Source organism: Maylandia zebra, linkage group LG14, assembly GCF_041146795.1.
Source record: "Maylandia zebra isolate NMK-2024a linkage group LG14, Mzebra_GT3a, whole genome shotgun sequence".
NCBI classification, from domain to species: domain Eukaryota; kingdom Metazoa; phylum Chordata; class Actinopteri; order Cichliformes; family Cichlidae; genus Maylandia; species Maylandia zebra.
This window is the reverse complement of record NC_135180.1, coordinates 33,449,408-33,472,833: the sequence shown is the minus strand read 5'-3', so window position 1 is coordinate 33,472,833 and position 23,426 is coordinate 33,449,408. Positions and strand designations below refer to the sequence as shown.

The window sequence follows — 23,426 nt, the reverse complement described above, 5'->3', positions numbered from 1 at the left end:
AGTTTAAAAATGTCATTTATGTGTTGAAATATTAAAAACATTGAAATCCATGTTAAAATATAAAATAAAAATGTTTAAAATATTTAGAAAAATGTTAGGCTTCCTTTTAAAAGGAATATGATATGTTTAACAAGTTTAAAAGAGCATTTGCATTATATTTGGTTCATTTTTACAAGTATCCTGTTTTCTTGTGAAGACCTTTCTAAGAGGAAGTAAATGTGGTTGTGATCAGTAGCAAGACTGAGAGAGGTTGTGATGAAAAGTATGAGAAGATTGTGCAAGTGTGTATGAACTGGATTATCTGCTCGACAGTCTTTGTCGATACACACATTTTGCAAACTGCCTTTGAGAAACTCGGGACATGCTCCATGCAGAAGCTCACTTTTTTTAGTGTCAAGAGCCCGCGCCATCTTGGAGACGTCTGCTGATCACTCTGCATTCCTTCACACATAACTGTTTCAGTACATAAAACATGGGCCTACAAAGACTATATAAGCAGCATTAAAACAAGGTTTAAAATGAGTCAAAGTCTGGCACTGAAAACATGTCCACAACAAACACATTTGGACTATTAGTAGCCAGTACACGGAGGTCCTACGGACCTCAACACTAGACGTTCAACAGATGTAGAAAAAAAAAAGACACCTGGAAATACAAAACAACCCCCTCAGTGGACCAAAATGTATGTCCAAAATGACTTACAAAAGACATCACTCGGTAGTCACTTTGCACAGTGGAAAAGGTCAGAGGTCAGGTTTTCTAAAACTCTTGTGAATGCTATGATTCAAGTAAGATGTTATCTAAGATTTTGATACTATATCTACTGAAAACTACATCTACTAGGAGGCAGAGGGATACCACTGGCCACAATATTCACAATATTTTTAAAAGTTATGATACTTTGACACAAGACTTTCTTTCTTTCTTTCTTTCTTTCTTTCTTTCTTTCTTTCTTTCTTTCTTTCTTTCTTTCTTTCTTTCTTTCTTTCTACCATAAAACTAATACACTCTTTACATTTTTCCACTTACAGGATGTGAGTGTGATAAAGATTTTGAGAACCCAAAACCAGAAATAATTGTATTTAACTGTGGATATTTTTTGGACGAATTCTTCCAGCATGCAGCTGCCAAAGGTTTAATACCAAAGATAAGTCTTGGGTGTTAGTAAAGACTTGGCTCCACATCAAAGCCGGGGTACTGTATGCAAGAATATTGAAATCTGTAATTTATTTAGCCTTAATCTCAGGATGGTGCAGTAGCACATTTTATTGATATACTGTCTATTTGGTAACAAAAAAAAATAATGCTATCTTTTTTCAAATTTCAACTGGTTTTAATCCACATTTAAATATTTACCGGCATCTACACTAAATAGACTATGTTTCTTTTCTCTTATGCAAAATAGGTTCTTAGGCTTAAAATCTTACTGCACTACACAAAATACATGAGACCATTTCTCAGTACATTTAGTGCACCCTTGCAATAATAATGTGTACTTAAACTGTCAGTGCTACTGATGCTTCTGCTAGACTAATTGTCTGGTAATTTACAAACAGTTGCTACTAATACTCTACTGGCTGCTTGTTATGTAGCTTTTGATTAGCCTTGCCCCCACCTGACATTCACTTGTAGGCCCCGACTTTGTTGGTAGTTTATTGTTGTCACTCTCCAATCTCTGCTGGGCTGGGCTGCATTGCATGACTGCTTGCCTGAAGTAATCCTTTGTCCTCTCTCTCTCTCTTTTGCTAATATAAAATGTGTAATGCAAGTCCAATCTTTTTTGTTACATCTCTGGCCATCTCTGCACTCACTCAGAACAAATTTGAACAAGTTTTATGCTCCCTGTGTAGAAATATAGAAATATCACTATAGTACTTTCTTCAGACTTTGTCCAAACAGTGTAAGTTAGAAAAAACTAATAATACATACAAATACAACACTGTGCAAAAGTGCCATCATCATTTCTTTATGCCTTGCTTTGAAGGATAGGCATTAGTTGCTTTTTCTCTCGTTTTCAGTGCAGTCCTTGTTTTTTTTTTTTTGTTTTGCCACCTAGAACTGACCTATTAAAATATTTCAGTATAAAAATGGCACCTCACTCAAGGGATGAACCCATTTTGTGTCACATGCATTACAAACAACTTACTTAACTATAAATAAGTAACTCATCATAATCATTCTGCAAAAACATTTTTGTCCATTTCATCAGTTGAATAAAACATGCACAAAGATAAAAAGTATGCACAAAAACAGAAACACAATTTTTGCACCAACAAGATGATGGCTAAAGCATTACTAGCTGGAAATTTGGCATGTCTTCGCCTGATGTACAGTGTGTCCTTATAAAGTGCGAGGAAACTGGACAAGTGGGGCACAAAAGAATAAGTGTCGGGCCTTCAAAACTATCTATAGCCGATGGACAGTACTTATAGTAACTCTTTAAAATACAGTGGAAGCTCTGTCAGGGTTTGGGCTGAATTTCAGTCAGTGGTGTTGGAGAAATTGATGGAATTATGGGCTCCATCAGATTTTTTACCTACCATGCAAAGCCATCTGGAAAGAGTATAAATGGTAATGGGTTTATTTTATAGCATGGAGTACTAGTGAAATAAAATGATGCCTGGAGAGAAACACAGAGGTCTGGGCACAGAGTGAAACACAGTGCCCAGACCTCAACATCTTTTAATCCATCTGGGATCATCTTGACAGAGAATGGAGCCAAAAATGGTCAGCATCCAATGAAGAGTACATTGGAAGTCCCTTCATAAACCCTGGAGAACTATACCTGAAGACTACTTAAAAATGATAAGAAAACTTGTATAAGTTCATTCAGGCTGTGTCGAAGGATGAAGGTGGTGATACCAAATACTGACTTTCAAGTTTGTTATAATTGTTCCTTTTCTTGTTTTACTAGCAAAAAAAACCCAAAAAGCAGTATGGCTTAAGAATATGGCACAGTCCATTGGATAATTTAGGAAAGAATAGAACAGAGTAGCATTTTATTGTCATTGTACATGTATGATGACATATGGAATAAATTAGGAAATTTAAATAAATACATAAAAACATTTTATAGTAAAATTATTGTCACTCTCCCAGTCTATGCAATGCAAAGTTTGCTCTGCATTTGCAGGGACAGGCTAGTTTACTCTACATTCAAAAAATGAATGTGTTCCATCTGAATTGTCAAACTGAAGCACATTTTCTCTGTGTTGTTTTATTATTGTGCTGAAAAACTGACAGACAAACTCTTCCACAACAGAACTTTTAGTTTAACTGAACTGTTATGTGTGGGTCTATTTATTGATGGCACACATTTTAATTTACCCTTGTTGTCACATTGGGTCATCAAGGGGCAAATAATTAGAACTAAGTAGATGAGCCCAGCTTCTTGTCTCCTGGCAACAAGCTAGACTCCTCTGTTTATTGTCGTCTTTTGTTTGTTTTAGTGTAAGACATCACAGAGCGTCTGGGTTGAGAAAAATGTTTGTTATTTACGGACATCACGTCCTGTGATTTCTGGCTACTTAGCTGCTCAAAATTCAAACAGTATCTCCTGATACCATCTGGGGCTGCCAGTGAGTGAATACCTAATGTAGCTTTAAATATTTTGCTCTCTAGAGATGTCACACCTGCAAATTACTTCAATAGTAAATCTGAAATTGCAGTTTAGGGCAACAAGTAGTAATAATGGTGCTTCTGTTATCACATAAAGATTCTCATTCCAGCTTTGTTAACTAATGCAAAACATTCATTTTAAGATGTGATTTCTCAAAGCTTTTGTGTGCAATAATGCATTTTATATCTACATTTAGCTCATTTAGCTAAAATTTGGAAAAAAAAAACAAAAAACAAGTAAATCCTGCAACAGTGTTTTATGAACACACATTTTGCACTACTTCTCTTCATGCCTTTAACCTTGAAGCCTCCTGGCTTGGCTGAACAACAACTTGCAGAAACACACAGAAACCAGTCTAACCACTTTAGCAGCACGGCGATTTGTGCCCCTGTTCCACTTTCCTGTATGCGTATAAGGAGTATTTCAAGTGGTGTAGATGACTGTTTGCATGTGATGGAAGGATTTCTCCCAGCTGTCTTGATTTGGGTACAGATCAGACATCAGAGCAGAGTCTTGTAGATGAGAGCATGTTTCCTCTGCTACCAATCAGGGCTGTCAAGTGTGTCATAATCACTTGACAACCACCTTTGGCGTGTGCGCAACTGCTCAGAAAAGCATTTTACATATGATATCTTCAATATTTTACATTATTTTGCCATTAAGTCAAAAAAGTGACATAAAAACAGACTAAAGAACTATTTCATTTTGTTTTTATAAGACCAGAGATGTTCAAAATCCCAAACGTTTTTCATGCAAAATAGTCATGCTGCTAAATCTCGCACATTATGGACAGGAATGCTCTACAGATTTCTCTGGAATCAGACTTCATGCATAAAGAGACTAAAAGGAGCATCAAGAAAACATGAAGAAAAGGAGTTAAAAATTGCTTTGTCTTTGCCAGCGAGCCATATTTTGCATGACATTTTGTGAAAATTATAGAGCACTTGTGTGGCTGATCTTATATTCTCTCACTACAATGTGCTTTTCAATTTCTGCACCACACGTCTCTGCTCGAGTGCTGTTGTGTTAAATGACACCCTAAAAATCACTCTGATTCAATCAAACTTTCTGAAGAGCAACATAGGGGATATCAAAAGATGACCAAGGCTGAAGAGGAAGGTAGACAAGGGAACCATGTGGATCATATAAAGGAAGGTCAGTGCATGTGAAAAGGGTATGAATGAAGGGATGGAGTGCATTGGTCTGTATACCTTGAGGCCAAAGTCTGAGGGGAAAGGCCTATAATGGCATGCGTTAGTGTGAGCTAGGCTGGATGGTTGCATACTCGACAAGATCCCCAGGGCCAGTGTGAGCAGAGCTTCGTGGGCTTGGAGAGGAGGTCAAAGCTGCAGTATCCAGCTCCGCATACTGGACATCACAGTCCTTGTGGCCAGAGTTCTGGAGACAAGAGAGGCGAAAGTGTGTGAGGAGTGAGGCAGCCAAAAAAAATGAGTGTGAAAAAGATAGAAAGCTGACGAGAGAAAGAGAAAGTGGGAGAGAGCAAGTGAAAGGCAGACAGATGAGAAAATTGATGGCTGAAGGTTGAATGGTCGTGGGGACATTTTGAGTGTGTGAGCAGCAGTGTTAGAGTGGAAGACAAAGAAAAATGGGTGCGCATGGGGAGGAAAAGAAAACGTGAAAGGTGAAAATTATTATGACGAGCCAGCAATGGAGTCGTTGAACAGAAACTCACAACAGTGGGGAAATTATTATATATTAAATCAAAAATTAGAGATGGAAAAGAATTTAATCTTTGTTTACTATGCACATACCATTATTCTATTATTTTTCCATATTTATCCATAAAGTGTTGGCATGCGCAACAGGATCATGTTTTGGTCCAGCTGCTATTTTTTTTCTTAAGATTATGTGTGCATAGCTCATCTATGTCAAAGGAGCTTGCAAAGAAAAGCGTCTGGACTTCTTTAAGTTGCTTGAAGACGTTTCACCTCTCATCCGAGAAGCTTCTTCAGTTCTAAGGTCAAATGGTGGAGAGTCCCAGATATAAACCTAGTGGGAGTGACCCCCCACAGAGGGACAAAAGGACCCCCTGATGATCCTCTAATCGCCTGAGCCAAGGTGGGAAACTGGGCGTGGGTCCCAATCAGCCAGAGTTTTGGGTGTGTTCATTGTGAAACCTGGCCCCACCTTATCATGCGAATTCCTGAGGTCAGATGGCCCAGGATGTGAGTGGGCGTTAAGGCGTCTGGGAAGGGATCTCAAAACTGGATTATAGATGGCAGAGAGTTGGTGTCGTAAACCCCCGCCTCTGTTCAAAGATGGTCGCTCACAGTGGACATAGATGGCTTCTTTCACTCCTCTTTCAAACCATCTGTCCTCTCTGTCCAAAATGTGAACATTGGCATCCTCGAAAGAGTGACCTTTATCCTTAAGATGCAGATGGATTGCTGAGTCTTGTCCTGTGGAGGTGGCTCACTTTTGACCTTAGAACTGAAGAAGCTTCTCGGATGAGAGGTGAAACGTCTTCAAGCAACTTAAAGAAGTCCAGACGCTTTTCTTTGCAAGCTCCTTTGACTACAATGACCTGGATGACTGAGAACCTTCACAGACATAGCTCATCTATGTATATCCAGGAAATGATGTACATTTGATAGTCATGAAAACTGGATTCCAACGGAAACAAACACAAAACAAGCCAAACCCACCGCGGGCACGCGCAGCTCTAATGCCTGGATTATACTGAACATATGTCCATGTAATCCTTCAGACTACAATGAAACTAATAAATGTGTCCTGATCACAGTCTGAATTAACTGTTTACATTGGCAACCACGGTTACCCTGTGGCACATGGAGATACTTGCAAAGCCCAGAAGCGAGTTAATGGAGATGCTTGTGTGGCTTCCATTGTGCTGATATTTCAGTGTGCATGTAAACATAGACAAAGACCTTCATTCAACTAGAATTCGACCACTGAGCACAAAAAACAAATCCAATGACTGACTCGATGAGGAATTGGCCAAGTGGATGATTGAGCAAATGACCTTAATGGGGTGATCAATAAATGACAATGACAGCTTTGAACGCTCTTTATCCAAATCCAATAAAACAAAACACGTTGTTGCTCCATTAATAAAAATTTACAAAAAATAAAAAAGGTGATTTCGTTTATCATTTATCAATTGAAAATAGCCGAAAACTGTAGAAAACCAACATAATATCTTGTGCCCCCTTTAAAAATGTATCTTATGTAGGAAAAGTGAAAATGGATTTATTTGATTTTCCTTATTTTAATAAAATAAACAATCTAAACAGAGCTCAGATAGGCAATGATGATGAAATAAAATGTAAGTTTTTTAAAAACAGAACAACAGGGTTCAAAGTGTCTCTGAACTGATTGTACAACCCACAAACAAAATGCTTGCTGTAATGAAATCAGTGGAGTAAAATTAAGAGTGGTTAAGTAAATGCAAAGCACAAATGCACCACGTCTAAAGCTGCATGGTAAAGACTTGTGAACGAGAAATGGAATGAAATGATACGTGTTGCATCAATGTACTTTAATTCCATCTGAGAAAAGATTACGTAGAAATGACGGAAGCTTTTACAGAATCTCCTGTAAATAATTTAAATCTACTTTGCAATCTCTCAACTATTGCATATTTCCCCACCGCTCACACTCTGCACTCACTGGATATTTAAATATCGAGAGTATTTGTCATGACCGGAGTGCAATCAGGGGGAAAATTACAGCCACATTGCATTCAAAATTGGCAGATAGTGTTTTGCCCCTAGAGAATCATCATTAGTAACACTCGACGCTCAGCAGTCAATGCATGTCTTTCACAAATAGTGTTTTGAAAACCTCAGTGATACCCTATTCATCTTAAGAGCAGCCCTAAACTTCAATTTAAGTGGAATGTTATCAGAGATAAGAAATAAATCTCAGGAAGATCTACCCTTGGTGTCCAAGGATTATCTGAATTAAACATCCAGTCCCTTTGAGCATAGAATTGAAGATGATAGTTTAATATCCTTGAATAACTACACAGAAAATCAAAATCAATTCGCCCAGAGAAAAGAATGATAGTAATTGAGTTATCCCTCAAGTTCGGTGAGAAAGAGTCATTTATAAAGTGCACCAAAAATGCAAAGCAGTTTTAACAAGGTTAGCTGACAGGCTAATATATTGAAGTTGGTGGCATCAATATAACATCAGTGCGGTTTTTATTTTATTTTTTATTTGTACTATTATGCATGAGTTAGTTGGGCTTAGAACGTAACAAAGCATTTTTACCCTAATGGTTAGAGCAGTGTTTCCCAACCTTGGAGCCACGGCACATATATCACATTAGAAAAGTCACACGGCACACCATCAAACAAAAATTTCACAAAAAGCATATTGATCATTTTCCCCAACGCACCAGGTATAGCAGAATTGGCTCAGCTTGTCCCCAATATACCATTTTTTGCTTTCTTCTGAGCACTACTCATGCTAGGGCCTTTATCTGGGTCAGAATTTCCTCCAGGACCCAGGTTAGATTGATTACTTTTTCTTTTCAAATATTTAACTATTGCTATTATGCAATGCGTGGTCTCACAGCTTGACTATTATGTAATTTCTTCTCAGTCTTCTTCTCTTTTACTGGCAGTTGGCAACCTATTTAATTAGAGCAGTTGTACTGCCCTCTAGTGGAAGAGAATGCACCTGTGACTCACGCCGATTGCTTAGAGCAGCGGTCCCTAACCCCCAGGCCACGGACCGGAGTCGTTTGGTACCGGGCCGCAAGAGACTCGGGTGTGAAATTTATGGTTTTCAGGGTTGTATTTGTTTATTGTATATATATTTATTATTTATATTTATTGTATGTATTTGGTAGATAAACATAACAAAATAAAATAAATACAACAAAATAAAACGTTGTGAAAACATTGTCGGATGTAAATCTGTCCGTCGCGCAAAAAAGGTTGGGGACCGCTGACTTAGAGTACTAATTAGGTGGAACCAGATAATCTTCCATGGCACACCTGATCATTTTTTGCCCAGTGGTTGGGAAACACTTGGTTAGAGAGACAATCTAAACATTATTTCAGCTGTCTCACAGTCCACCACTTTTATTTTACCTGCTAGAGTCACTTCTGCTACCTCTAAATTGTGTAGATATGTATACTGTATATGTGTGTCTGTGTGTGTGTGTTTATGTCCTCAGAACAATAGGCTGTAGAGCTGCGGATGTTTGCCGATGCTTTGAAAAAGTGACATCTAAAGACGTGTTTGTTTGTGATGAGATCTGGTGACTGAAAGCTAAATTCGTCATATGACTTGATCCTTCGAAAAAACTATTCAGTAAACTACTAGAGCCAGTTTATTGAGGCATTGTCTTTCTGGAAGATGTTTCATAGGAGGTTAGAGGTGATCACATAGAACAACTTTATATTGATTTACAGTGACCCTTTCCTCTAACAGGACAAGTGGACCCAAACCAGAAAATATATCTAACACATTGTGTTTTAATGCAGTCTCTTGTGCTATAGTGAGACCTGTAACTCTGCTAGCTTTTTTTTTTAAACACATACAAATTATATAGTTGTGATATGTCATTTTGTGGAATGTGAAACAGTGTGACTTCTAAAGGAGTTTTCTTATTCTGGATCTGAAACGCTGGTTTTAATGCCAGGTGACAGCTATGCAGAAGTTTTATGAAACTGATATATTCTGTTTTATGAATACTGAAACAGGTAGACCTATTCTGATAAGTACCTGAAACAAAACTACGGACCTGTAAATGTGAATAGAACAGGCTCTTTACTTTAACACTCTAAATTAAATTACGATGATTTAAGTCCTTCAAAAGATATCCACTTTAGAGAAAGAAAAAATGTATATTTAATATCTAGTTTACTCTAAAACCATACTTCAAGGATTCCAGATTTTTACTGGCGTGCTCGATTAATTTCTGAATTACTGACCTTGTCAGTGACACCCAGCTCTAAGTTCATTGGTTCTTACTGAAAGCAAATGCAGACCACATTTAAATTGTTAAAAAAGGTTAATTAATCCTCTGAAACAGTTGAACACTATAGATTTAAAGCCTCCTTCCATTTAAAAATGCCTTTGAGTTACTTTGACCTTCACTGCTTAGATGATGTATATTCAGAGTTTGACAATGCAGTGAAGTTTTCTGATTTATTTGCTGCAAGTTTGTTTCTCTAGGTTAAAAGTCTGAAAAGTACCCGCAATAGGAATTGCAAGACTAGTGCCCAACTTAAATAAGTAAATAAGTCTGGAAAGCTACAGTCACTCTACGTTATGAATGGAGTTTTTGTATAAAAACAAGTCTTGCATTTAATAGTTAAACTTTGTAAATAGGCTTTTAGAATTGCTGTCCTCAATAAGTGAGAATGTATAAGATGCAATTTCAAAAGTTCTGAATAATTTTTTTAACAAAATGTCAGACATCAATTAATAAATATTCAACACAGGGACTTTTATCTTAAAACTAGTGCTGTCAGCGTTAATCTCGTTGAAATGACGTTAACGCCATAACCGCATTAACACGGCAAATCTCCATTAGCGAGTTAGTGCGGATCGCCCCGTGCATGGGGCTGCACGGCGCTAACACGTTAACGAGCTAACCACGCTAATGCGTTGAAGCCATGCGGCCCCACGCACAGGGCGATACGCGCTAACTCACTAACAGAGATTTGGCATGTTAATGCGGTTATAGCGTTAATGCCATTTTAACGAGATTAACGCTGGCAGCACTACTTAAAACATGTCTGTAGGCTGTAAGGACGCAGGCCCTGTACACTAATATCTTGTCATGATTTCAAGTAGCCAGAAAATGGGTAGCATAGAAACAATAGAGAATAGCATGTCAGCAGTTGTGTCACACTGATGTGGCTTTTAATTTGAATTGAGAAGTTCCATCATGCACAAGGGTAACACATACAACCTGACTTAAGTCAACATATCAGCTTAACCTTTAATTATCAAAATTTAAAATAACTTTCCAAATGGTTCTGGATTTGTGAAGGAATACTGGCATAAATCTAAGGAGCTAAAAGTGGATCTCATTAAGATACAGTTGATACCCACGTGTTGTTACGCATTTGAGCAAGTTGCATTTTGCACGACACTGCTTACCAAATAAGTAAAACTGAGACTGAAGAAAGAAAGAAACTTAGCAATTGTGTGGTTACAAATTGTCACATTACCAAGAGACACACTGAAAATGATTTTGTTTTCAGCCAGCACACACAACATGCAGAAGCTTGCACATCCACACAAATTGTCTAAAATCCTGGTTGTTGTTGTTTTTTAAATTCATCTCAGAAAGAAATGCTGCCAAAGCAAATAAAGCCCTCAGTGCTCTCAAGCATCTGTGCCACTGAGGGAGGTTTCCCCACAGTTAGCAGAGGCATCTGATACAACAAGTCAAACATTTCATAGTCAACAGTTAAGACTCAGGGGTGATGATGTACTGTGGAGCACCACACTGTAACGTATCTGCAGACGGTTGCCTGGCAAACCCACAAGTAATTACGATGGATTAGAGGAAGAGTAGGGGAGGTGAGGCAGAGGGCAGGCCGTCGGGGTCAGAACATGAAATCGTCCACAGAGAGAGAAAGAGAGAGGATGGCGGCTGGCCAGGTTTACATAGAAGATGAGAGGTGCTGATTTTGATGATGAGATAAGAAGCTTAGTCAAACCGCCCAGTGGATTTGCTGGTCAGCATCTACTCATAACACCAGACAAGCAAAAATGAAAGCTCCTCAGTGACTGTACAGAAGCACCGTTCATTGTAAATCAGTTCTACAATACCACCAAGCAGAACCTCACCAAATATTCACCCTTTCAGCAGCAGTTACTACTGACCAAAGGCAGCAGCTGTGGATGACCCCTCCATAGTGAAGCTCACGTGACTCCGCTCATGGCATCAGTACTCACCGGCTTATCGGTGAAGGGGGTCGACTCAGAGGGTGCCATGTCGTAATAAGGAGGCTGAAGAGGAAGCTTCTGCATTTCTTCCTCCTTGTCGAGATGAACCACCTACGGGAAACACCAAGAGCTCAGCGTGACTTATAATGAGCTCGAAACCGGGATAGATCAGCCAGCTCTAGTCCTCACCAAGGTTAACTTTGCAATTAGTCTATGAGTGTGAACTGCTACCTCTTATTGCATCTGCATTAATTAAAACACATCAGCAGCAAAACATTATGTTGACAGTTGTTGCTCACATTTTTTTTGTGTGTCTGTGGTAATGAACAGAAATCGGCAACGTTAATCTCGCATCCGACAGAGAATACAGCTTGACAGCAGTTTGAACTTCAGCAGCTCAGTTGAACCTAAAGTTATTATGTGCATCAAAGTAATTTTGTCAAATGAATCACTTCCAGATCACATAAATATATGATGCAAACTTTTGAAACATCTGAGCTGAAATGCTAAAGTAACTGTAAAGCTGCAAGAGCTAGCTGAGATTCATAGCCACTATATTACAGAGGGATTCCATTTCTTACATGAACCTGACATAAATAAACTATTTGAAAAGAATAGTTTGCCTATGTAGACAAGGCTCACTGAAACCATTTTAATATGGTACAGACATTTCATTAGGTACATCTAGGAAAATGTATGTAGTCCAGCACAACATAACACAAATTCTGCTTTTACATTTTCTACTTTTGTTTTCAAAAAGGTTTAAACTGTGTTTTATTTTTAAGTTATAGTGGTGATCTATTTTGATTCTTAAATGTTTTTTTAAATCCCTTTGTATAGATATTTTAAAAGGTAGAACGTAAACATTTTCACTGTGTTTGAAGGATTATGGTTTAGGTACAAATGCTAAATTTTCATTTCACATGTTTTCTTTATTTATTTTTTGCTTTGGGTGCAAGCTCTTTAAGTCTCTATTAAGTCAGATGTTATTTTATTTATGCAAATAAAAGAGCAATATGGTTCAAAAAGACAAAAACATGTTTCAAAGTGTTGCATAAATAAAGAGGGGGTTTAGCTAGATTCAGAAACCTTGTGAATTAAATTCAAAATTAACCTACATCCTTAATCAGTGGACTTGCAGAGCATGATGTTCTGTGGTGACCATTCAACATATGTCAGTTTCTCAAGGGTGACTAATTACCTTTAATGGAGTATGGTACTATATTATAAAATAAATTACATTGTAATCCATCATAATTTCTGGGGAATTACAGTTACATTGAGATTGTAGATGAATATCTTTTTGGTTAACACCAAAATCTTTCTGTAGACAGACAACGATCCGATCAGTATGTTGGTTTGCATGATTTTACACTGTAGCTTCAGCTTGTCAAATCACTCTAAGAAATCTGTCTAGCACGTCTATGACCAGCTGATCACACCAAAGCAGGTGGCTTTGTCGCTGGACAACAGTTCCTTTCAGTGCTGGAAATTCAACAACATTTTGCCTCAGAAATCAGAAAAGGGCACTAGCATGACCGTACAGAGTAAATCATGGTTGCTCAGGGGGAAAACATCAATGAACTCAATGTGAACCAGAGGAAAAGATCGAAAACCAATAATGTCAAGTCAATTCAGGCCAACTCAATTGTAATCTATAACCTATTACATGCAACATAAAAGTCTTATTAAGCAACAGGTGGTGTCACATTATTTATGGTTTTGTTTAATTAAAAAGGGTAGTGAGAATGAGACATTAAACACCTCCAGTGGTCTTCCACATGCACACTTGGCAAGGTAGGTTAACAGGTAGGTTGTATAATCATCCTAGAAAACTTGACCTATTTCTTCTGAAGAGCTATACTGTCTCGGTTGGTTCTGTATCTTCATGTGATGCCTGAAAGACTTAGTTATATGGAAATCTTGTCAGTGAAGAAGCTTCTTGAGGTTCATATTAATTGCAGGTTTCTCTCAATGTATATGTAAATTCCAAAACAACTTGAGTTGCACTATAATTTCCGTACATAATTCGCTTAGGCGCTAATAAATATTCAGATTGGGTAATGACTGTATGATGATGACTGTAAATCTACAAGGGGTGAGGGTTAAGATTCTCACTTTAAAAATCAAGATTTGGCTGTTTCACAAGTTTTCTGTGGCATAATAGGCACAGTGTTTTGAAGGGTGGGTTTGTGTGAGGAAAGGGGGCTATAGTTTTCCTTTTCACCAGGTTGTCTGTCTTAGACTTTTCCCACAGAGTACTTCTAATTGATCTGTCAAAACCTGTCATAATCACAAAAGCAAAATTTGATGCTTCTGACATCAAAGTACCTTGAAAGTGTTTCTTAGGTGGGGTACTCAAAACAGTCTATAGAGAATCTTACTGGCATAAAGGAATTAATTAATATTTTAATGACAAATGAAGGCGAAACCTTCATAGAACGTTTGTCAGACCTGCACATTTTGCAATGAAAAGAAATAAGAGTTAATGAAAGAAATTAAAGTCATTCGGAACAATGAGGTCATCAATGAAAATGTGAGACTCATAATGGTTGCTGAACAATGGTTTTCCCTCTTCATACCTGCAAATTCTGTTTAATCTGTTTTTTTCATCCACTTTTTTCATCCACTTTTCAAAAAGCTTTTGAATGACAATATGTATCTGGGTGATGTGAACTTTTCTACTCACGTTACATCAAAAGGTGAAGCATTTAATGGTTGAGTGGTCAAACAGTGAGCTGAGTGCCAGACTTCATATGCAATTACTTGGGGGGGGAAACGTTTGTTCAAGCTATAAAGACGCTGAACTCCCTGATAGTGAGTTTGGCTGTCAAAGTCTAATTCACAGCAATACACAACATTTAATTATAAGAAGCACACACTGATACTTTGGCTCTGTCGCCCAATGAAGTGACCAAGCAACCTCTGCCAGAATACCAAGCTGTTTAAGACCAGTTGTAACATTCAGATATGCTGCATAACCCACAAAATCTTTTCACTACATTTGAAGGTGAAAAATTATCCCTGATCTCATTTCTCGTTCAAATAGTCCATTTCGTAGCTTTTCATCGAGTTCATTCTCAAAAGGAAACCCTTGAAAAGCTAAACCCGGAGCAAAAAATAGCAGCGAACAATAATTAGAACTATGTCATTACAAATTGCCTGGTGGCTCTGCAGATGCTGATCAGTATAATTTAAAGAAACAGCTAATCATGATGATTGACAGGCTTTGGGGCACAAACTTGTCCAGCTGAACTGATGAAGGCACCACCAAGAGACTTTTTTTTCTGGTATACGATATGATTAAAAGTTGTAGATAAGATTATTTCTTAACAACTTGTTTGTATTTATGGACATTTTAAAAATGTAGTTCATAAAAGCATGTTTATAAAGAAGCTATCTATACACCAGGATCTGCTTGGGCATTTTAACTTTTTATTGGGGAGTTGGGGTGGGGGGGAAGGATTGCTTATCTATGCATTCTCTACTCACTGTGTAATAAACCTGCCGTGATGTTTTCTTGTTTTGTTTTGGGGGTTTTTTTGTTACTTTTATCTATCCAGATGTAAGTTTGCTGAACGTGCACCTTCTTTTAAAGCAATGGCAGCCATAAAACCAAACACATTAAATCCTGTAATGTGACCATTAAAGCCTCATTTTTATACTAATCACCAGTCAGGGTTACGATGCCTTGCTCAAGTAATCTTCTGCAGTAGTTGTGCAGGAAGAAGAGCGCATTATTTCCCCTCTCTCCATGACTTTCTCTGCCCAGATGCCTAGCAGTTTGACCTTGGGCTTATGACAAGTATCAAAGTTTGATTTAAATTCTCAGCGGTGCTGATAGGTGGTGACCAACTTGACAGTTACGTGAATCTTTAATTATTCAGAGCCTAATAGCGCCATTCTTTTTTACTTCTTTAGCTCCTCAGTTTCTCACATACTGTAGTCCTTGACAACAGTAAAAGTCACTGCAACCTCTGCACACTCCTGATGACACTTCACATGTAAATAGTGCTGCACATTCAATCTTATGAGAGTAACTTTTGTTTTCCTAAACTACAGCTTGTGCTACAGTAACGTTTGCAATAAGCAGATTGGAAAGCTATCGGGCTGGTTGAGGCAGAACATCCAGGAATACAATTACATAGTACTGGTTCTGTGCTATTTAAACAGCCTAATGCAATATAAGGATTGTGTTCTCATGGAAGCTCGACAAGAAATTAGAAAAAAATGTTCTAGTGGCCACACAGACCGGGAGCCAAACATGAATAGGGAGGCTATGCAGAATCAGTGTGACCATGGAAAACGAGGTTTCAAATTCCAAGGGCATGTTCAGAATACTTTTTCACCAAAGGAAGTTTGAGGTTTAACTGCACTTTCATAACGTGGAAGAGCACATGAGTGGCCATCTTACTTTATACTGGCTGCATATAATACACCCGATATATTAATATAAGAGCATGTGACTTGTATTCAATTTTTTTGCCATTAACACAACCAGTGATTGACTGCTGTGATTTTTTTCTTGCTTTTAAAGATGCTATTGGCACTATTTCACCATCAATTATTATTTTAATCTTTTCCAGATGACAGCACATTCCAGTACTGACAATATAAATGAGGTCTGAATGGAGTATACTCAAATCTGCTTAGAATTAGAGACAGTAAAATTTGGGGACTTGAGAAAATTGCAAATTTCTTTAATGTTGCCAGGAAGTATTTTCAGCGGGAGGGAGCACTGTAAAAAGCGGTTCCCGTGCAACCACTCCAGGCTCTGCATGTTTGTTATCGTACATTCAGACAGTACAACTTCCATGGATTCAGCAGCAGTCTTCAAAGTTGGGATGAACAAATTATCACTGATGAGAATCACTAGATTCCCATCAGTGACAAGTAAGTTTGTCACTGATTAACATAAAAAACACTGCTTGTTAAAATGATGAAAACATGTCTTGAGGTTAAAAGTCTGTGAGAAATTAAGCTGTTTATCAAACTCGAGTCACACTTTGAAATCTTCAGCACTCATTTACTAAGCTATAAACAGCTTCATTTAACATACTGCACTTGTACTGTGTGCAGTGATTAAATAATAAAATGGACAATGTCAAAGACTCTCTGCACAGCATATTCAAAGTACAGATAAAAATCTCTGACAATACTTTTATAAGCAACAAAGTTCTTTTTCATATCTCTGCTGCAGTGCAAGCAGGGATATGGTCGTTTATTTATATGTCAAAAATTGCCCACTGACAATTACTTTATTTATTAAGAGGGAAATTAATTACACACATGGATAATTATGTTACATGTCATTGGCTTCACTTGGAGAATGTGACATTTCTATATTCAGCTAACTTTATTCACCGTCTTTGTGACAGTTGCTTTGGACAGCTGTGTAAGACGAGGAACACACACACACACACACACAAAAGGCTCACGGCACTAAACTGACATTTTTGCGATTTAAAAATTCACCTGAAAATCCAATAAATGAAAATAACTTTCCAAAAACAAAAAGAGACCTAAGCTGGTTCGCTGCTCTTAAAGATATATGGAGGTAAAAAACATCACATCACTCTTTTGTTAAAAATATATTTGGGCTTGGATTTCATATGAAAGAGACAGATACTGCCAAAGTTGTCATACCTTGTGTTGGATCAGGAGAATAAGCAAGGAAAAGAAGTAGGGGGAGGAGCTTACCTGGATGTCATCAGATGTCAAGTGTCCCTTCATGTCACTGTTCTTCTTTTTGGGTGGAGGAGGGGCTGGTTTGTGCGCAGGTGGGAGGTCAGTCCTGTTAAGAGAGTAAAAAGATAACATGACACTCAGCACAGTAAGGGATCACCACTCTTTACGTCCCTCACCTTCTACACCACTCTATAATGAGAAGTCCTGCCTGCACTTGCCTTTTTCACTCTTTCCTTGGATTTTGATAGATCTCGTGTTGGTGGCTTTGTTGCAGCAGCAGCCATCCCTGCCCTTTCAAAGGCTCTCGCTGGAGAGACACTGTGCTAATGAGAGTAGGCTGTAATTGGACTGAAGTGAGGAGATAGGAATGGAGGGGGTATAGGGGGCAGGGAGAAGGGCATGTGTGAGTCAAGGGTGGTTTGAGCCTCATCCAGAGTGCCACGCGGACAAACACCCTGCCTACTGTGCAGCGACTGTTTGTTTGACATAAAGTCCTGAGCTGTGACACGGAGAGCTCGGCAGGCGGCTTCAGCTCTCCACCTTTTTCAGGATCCCTGGTACTAACATCCTCTAATCCCAAGGCACTCACCCCACCCCTCTGTTGGCACACCTGGGTAAAAACAAAGCCTCAAAAACTGAACACCTGTGCTAGTTTATACGCCGCTATTAACAATGGAGTAAGCAACCGTTTTCTGTAAATCACCAACAATCAAATTTCGATGGAGGTAAAAGCCACTCTGTACAGAGTCATTCTGAGTTATTATAGAAAATTACTGAAATAAAATGTGATCAGGAAAGACAGCGGTAACTGAAAGCATTCTGTTGAAATAGTTTGATGTGTATCTGTATAATTATTTCAGACAAGGAAGCAGAAGGGTTGTTGCTACGGAATCGTTATAAAGAAAACCCCTTGCCTCAAACACGCTGGCAGTCAGATGTCATCTGTCGTATTCTGACATGATATCAGGAGTGATCAAAGATAATGAAGTGGAGCACAGACACTGAGCTGTGTACCTACATGCATTATCTCCAGCTCCTCCCGCCTCCCATTCGCACTGGTTCACGTCCTTATTGAATAACATGACCTTTCCGCAAGGCCATGCTGCCGTTTTAATGTGCAGAAAATTTGTGCATGAGTGCACCTCTTAACTCTTTCTTTCACGCTCATTATTTCCAGTCCGTATCACCTTGTCTCCAGACAGGGCTGCCGTACCACTGCCAGATTCATGTCGCACCCTCCTCAGCCTGCCTGCAGCACAGAGGCACAGCAAATGTACAGAGAAGCAGCGTGCAGCACACTAGCTCTTCAACAATAACGCCTTCCGCTGCAGAGCTTTGAGAGGAGAAACATCCATTTTTTCCTGAGACAGATAATTATGAGTCTTGTGGGAATGCGGTTTTCACAGGTACAGCAGTGTGCTCATTATAAAGTATTATAATTCACTGCTTATGACTGACTGGATTCTGATACAGGTGAGAACTTAAGACAAGACAAGATCATTTGTATCCATGAAATGTGTGATACTAAGTGTCATTTTTTGCTTCTGTCTGTCTCGTGTATGTGAGACAACAGATAACGGTCTTTTTTCAGTTTGCTGAAACATAACACTAATGAACATCATGCAATGACCTAACTGGAATTTTATAAAAGGACATGCAGCATTACAACATTATGCCTGACTGGATTTTGATTTTACTGTAGTTTGAGATAAATCAGTTATGCACCATCGGGATTCGACAGGTTTATTCAAGTAGGATGAAATCTGATTTTTTTTTATGTATGATTTGCTGAATTCGTTTGAACTTACGTTTGATCCCATAGGACCTCCAATGATTGCATTTTATTGCAAAGGAGCTTGTTCAAATAGGTAGTGTGCTGGGGCCCCTTATGCGGAGTGAGTTTATTAAATCTGACCAAACATGAAGAAATTCCCTCGTCTCATGACTACCACCCCACGGCAACAACTTTCTCCCTCTCATCCAGCTACTTTTGTAATCACATTACACACAAGAAGCAGTCTCAGGAGAACATCAGTGCATAGACTGTCACTACTGTTTGACACAAGGGTGGGAAAACAGACCAAAAAGTAGCACAAGCGTTTCATGAAGTGCTGTGTGTGCAGAGAGGGAAAACGTATAGCACAGCTACAGCTCACGCAAGATAGATATACCAAGATAGATATACAGCATGTGTGTTGCCGGTCATTCAGTCGGCATATCAATTCCGTATTTGATATTAATAATATAAAGAACTTGACATGTATAGTATATTATTAATGAAGTATACTTTTAGGAGAGGAAGTAAAAACAAAACAAAACAAGAAAAGGTCAAAAGTAAAATGTATTTTTAAGATTTAATGGTTGCATGTTATGATGTAGCAGCCACTTTTGAAAAATATCCAAAAACAACTCTATCCACCATCTCTGTGTTTTACTCTGAGTCAAACCAGTGTCCATTAGCACCACAATCAAAAATCAAGGAAAATAAGCAATCATTATCTTGCAGATTACTGTTTATTCTAGTTTGGGTTTGAATGTCTTAGTTGAGGTCCATAATTTCCTTTAGCAAAAATAATTTGGAACTCCAAGTAATTGCTCAGATCTTCCACAGCAACACTCTGTGTTGTGCCAAAAGAAGTGGTCAGAGGATCAGACAGATTTTAAATTAGCCAGCTGTTATGCGTGGACATCTAAACCACATTATTGGGAAGTAGAAGCAGAATGAACATACCTGAAATATTGATATCAAGCTCACATTTATTCACACAGAAAATCCATTATTATTCTCACGGCAAGTAAGTTGGGTTAGTTTTAAACTAAAAAATATGTTTTAATATGTGCACATGCTCTCGGTTTAAAATTCCTGGAAGGAGAAGCTTTTTGTTCAAACTGCAATTTTGGAATTTGTAAAGGTGTAATGCATAATATATCAACCCCCTGAAAAAGACTGAATATTGGAGATGTTTTCTGCTAATATTTGTACGTCAACATGTAAAAATGAGCGAAATATTCACTGCTACAGATCTGTGCGCTCTTCAGGAATGCAGATGATGCAATCTCAATCAGTCATTAATAAGCTACATTGCAGTCCCGCACAGCTTGACCACCACATGTGCATCTCGTACTTCCTTAGTGCTGAATGTGATGCAGGCAGCATGGGGGCGTTGGATCTGTGAAAACGCAGACACTAATGAAAGCTGACAAGCAACACAAGCCCGTGGGGAGCAGAAAGCACTGGGCAGGGAACCATAAGCTACATTCAAGTTTGCAGTGTTTCCTACTCAGACATCCACCTTGAAGACCTTGCTCCTCCTCGCTCTGTTGGCTACAAAAAGCTCAGGGCAGCTTAGGGGGAGATTTAAAGGGGATAGCAAGGAGAAAACATAACTAATCCTTAAACTGAGAAAAGTAGTCTGTGAGGGAAGATTTACAGCAAAGAAAATGACTTTTACAATGCACTCACAAAAAAGTGACTTTCCTATCTGAAATTTTCGCACCATTGAGGAAGTCTTCAAGCTCACACTCAGAATTAAGATGTTCTCGAAGGTGACAGAAAACCCTCTTTCCGTCCACTTCATGTGAGAGAAAGTGAAGTGTCGCATTCCCACAAGCGTTTGGATTAGAGAGCCACCGTATGCCTGCAGCCCTGCTCGTGGAAAAAACGTGGAGTGTTTGAGCCAATCCTCGGTGCTCTCATTGATTTCTGTTGATCACAATCTTATTTGGCAATTTAAATGCTAATGATACTTTTAATTGCAAGACGGGATAAATGTGATTTGATCTTTAGGAGGCAATTACTTTCATGCTTTGTCTAACTCCGATCTTTTCAAAAGGCGGACAACAATTACTCTGCAAAGCTCAGCTTTTTTTTCTCCTCTCACAAGAGAAGAAAGGAAAAAACAAGAATGAAGCAAAATGGTGTTTTTGTTCTTTGACAAGTTTATCAAAAACTACTTCTGTTGCTGGGGGAAAATTTTGCTCTTTAGAACACTTAACTTTACAGTTGTACACAAACAGTCACTTTCCAAACCTTTTTCAACACCTCAGGCAATGCTACTAGTGTACATACACTACTATGCAAAAACATAGATATAAGGTGATTGTTATAAACATTTGTACTGCATGTATAACTTTCTGTGCAGAGAAACCAAGCACCATTTTATGCATAAATAACAATAGCAAATAATTTGAAATCACACCGAGTACAACACAGTCCATGTTGAGCGACTCAGAAAGACAAGACAGTTCTACTTTGGTTACAGCTTAAAGCAAGAAGGTGTCCATTAAGAAATTACCATTTATCACATTTAAAAGGTCTCCACACAGCAAAAGTGAAAAGCACTGGTGACCAGTTTATAGACCAAAGGGTACACAAAAACAAATCACGTCTCCACAAATCACTTCTGCTAACGTTACATCTCAAAATGAAATCTAACTTCATTGACTTAGTAGTACTGTGTACTCCTTGTTTGTCCAAATGTCCTCCAGTTATGCTACATTTCAGTCTCAGAACAAGTTTGAAACCTGTGCTCAGTTCAAATTAATCATGGTTGTGTCGTGACATGGGCTCTCGGCTCATGGTTAAACATCCGTTTTACATTCTGCATGCAATACTTTTCAGATACTTTTGTAAATATGACTGGAAAATTGGCAACAAAGTGATTTATGCAAGCAAGTATTTACAACTGTGTCAACACCAGCTGTATGTCAGGAACACTCAAAAGATTGGGGGGGGTTTGGCCACAATTGGCAGTGCTCTTCTGCATTTTGGAGGTCATACATCACACCCGGGCAAAAGACGATGAACATATTATTCTGAGAACATCGCCTTTGACAATGCCCATCTATTTTGATAATCAGTTGACTATTGTGCCAGTGCAGCCTCTAAAGGGCCAGTGATTTATTAGGATTGACCAATTTTGAGTCACATCATGTGCTGCTTTGTTAGGGCAAACAGAGGCGTGACAGGCGGTGCAGTCAGGCATGTTATCAAATGCCCAGGCTTGATTAACAGCTCATCAACATGCAGAATTAAACAGTCTGGCTAAATGCTTCCCCTTTACTCTGACATTAGACACTCATATACAACTATGAATATCCCCCTACATTGAAATATGCCCCACACATTCTTTTGCAACTTTTCTGCATCCACATAGACGGTTAAATGAGAACAAGTAAACAGTTTCTGAGTAAGACACTGAACATATTTGATGACAAGCCACAGAAAAATGACAAAAATTCATATGAACAATTAAAGCTTTGAATCACATTTCACTACATTAAGCATTACATGCCAAACTAGTGGGAAACAACAACATTTACAGCACTGGCACAACTGTTGTCATGCATATTTGATGAGAGTCATGCAAACAAAAGGAGGGAAAAGAGCAAGAGGTGGAGGAGAGAGGTTGGACAGTGTGGTCTGTCAAAGACATTATCACTCAGCATCAGCTTATGTAAAACAAAGCCTGTATAAGCTTGCGGATTTCTGTTTGATTAACAATTTGATATGTATGTTAACTCTCATCTCGCCTTGTAATTCTGTTCTGTCCAAGCTCCCTGAATCGGATAAACTCTAAGTGGAGCTGGATTTTCCATCTAAAGAATTCTGATAAGGTTTAATTGGTCGTGGAACTGTTTTCATCAAGCTTTATTTTCATTCTTTCTTTTTTCCAAACATCATTGTCGTTATTTGATGTAAGAGTTTATTTTTGCCATTCATCAGATTGACATGTAAAGCCTAAATTTCACTCCAAAGTATTTATTTGCTGTATGCTGTCAAAGCAAGCAGAGAAATTGCTCAGATTTTAGGCATCAAGTGCAGTGTGACTCGTTAGTGAATGATTATTGATCATTTGCTGCTTTCAGCACTCACAATGGTGTGCTCAAGTATGTCACTTGCAGGCCACCATTACATGCAGGCAACAGAATAGAGGATCCAGGAGTACAGGGATCAGCAGGGGATAGACTGGGGTCAGGAGCCTCTACTTTCCTTGTGGGGGACTCTGGCTTCTCAGGACCCTGTGTCACACAACTATCAGCAACAGCAGCAACAGCAATGCTGAGGGAGTGGAGTGGGAAACAGAGAGCAGTTACTTTGGCATCAGAGTGAGAAAGAAAGATAGATTAGCAAGGCGGGAGAAAGAGACAGAAAGCAATGGGAGCGGTAAGAGTTTGTGTGCTTCATTTATCTTGAAAGACAATGCAGAGAGCTAAA

The 23,426-nt window shown here is 38.6% G+C and overlaps 1 protein-coding gene across 9 annotated transcripts in view; it reads right to left on the bottom strand.

Annotated features, from left to right (window-relative positions):
• The window catches only part of nectin1b (nectin cell adhesion molecule 1b), a 156,842-nt gene that overhangs the window by 9,530 nt on the left and 123,886 nt on the right, over window positions 1-23,426 (bottom strand). For 2 of the 9 annotated variants that reach the window (XM_076873391.1, XM_076873393.1), the window contains exons 7-10: window positions 23,204-23,270; window positions 17,222-17,317; window positions 11,531-11,632; window positions 4,905-5,017 (exon numbers count right to left, since the gene is read on the bottom strand). In XM_076873391.1, the coding sequence (XP_076729506.1) occupies window positions 4,905-5,017; window positions 11,531-11,632; window positions 17,222-17,317; window positions 23,204-23,270 (378 nt within the window). Of the gene's footprint in view, window positions 1-4,830; window positions 5,018-11,530; window positions 11,633-17,221; window positions 17,318-17,427; window positions 23,271-23,426 lie in introns of those variants that run through there. The other 7 variants (XM_076873392.1, XM_076873395.1, XM_076873390.1 and 4 more) reach the window with 7 other exon arrangements.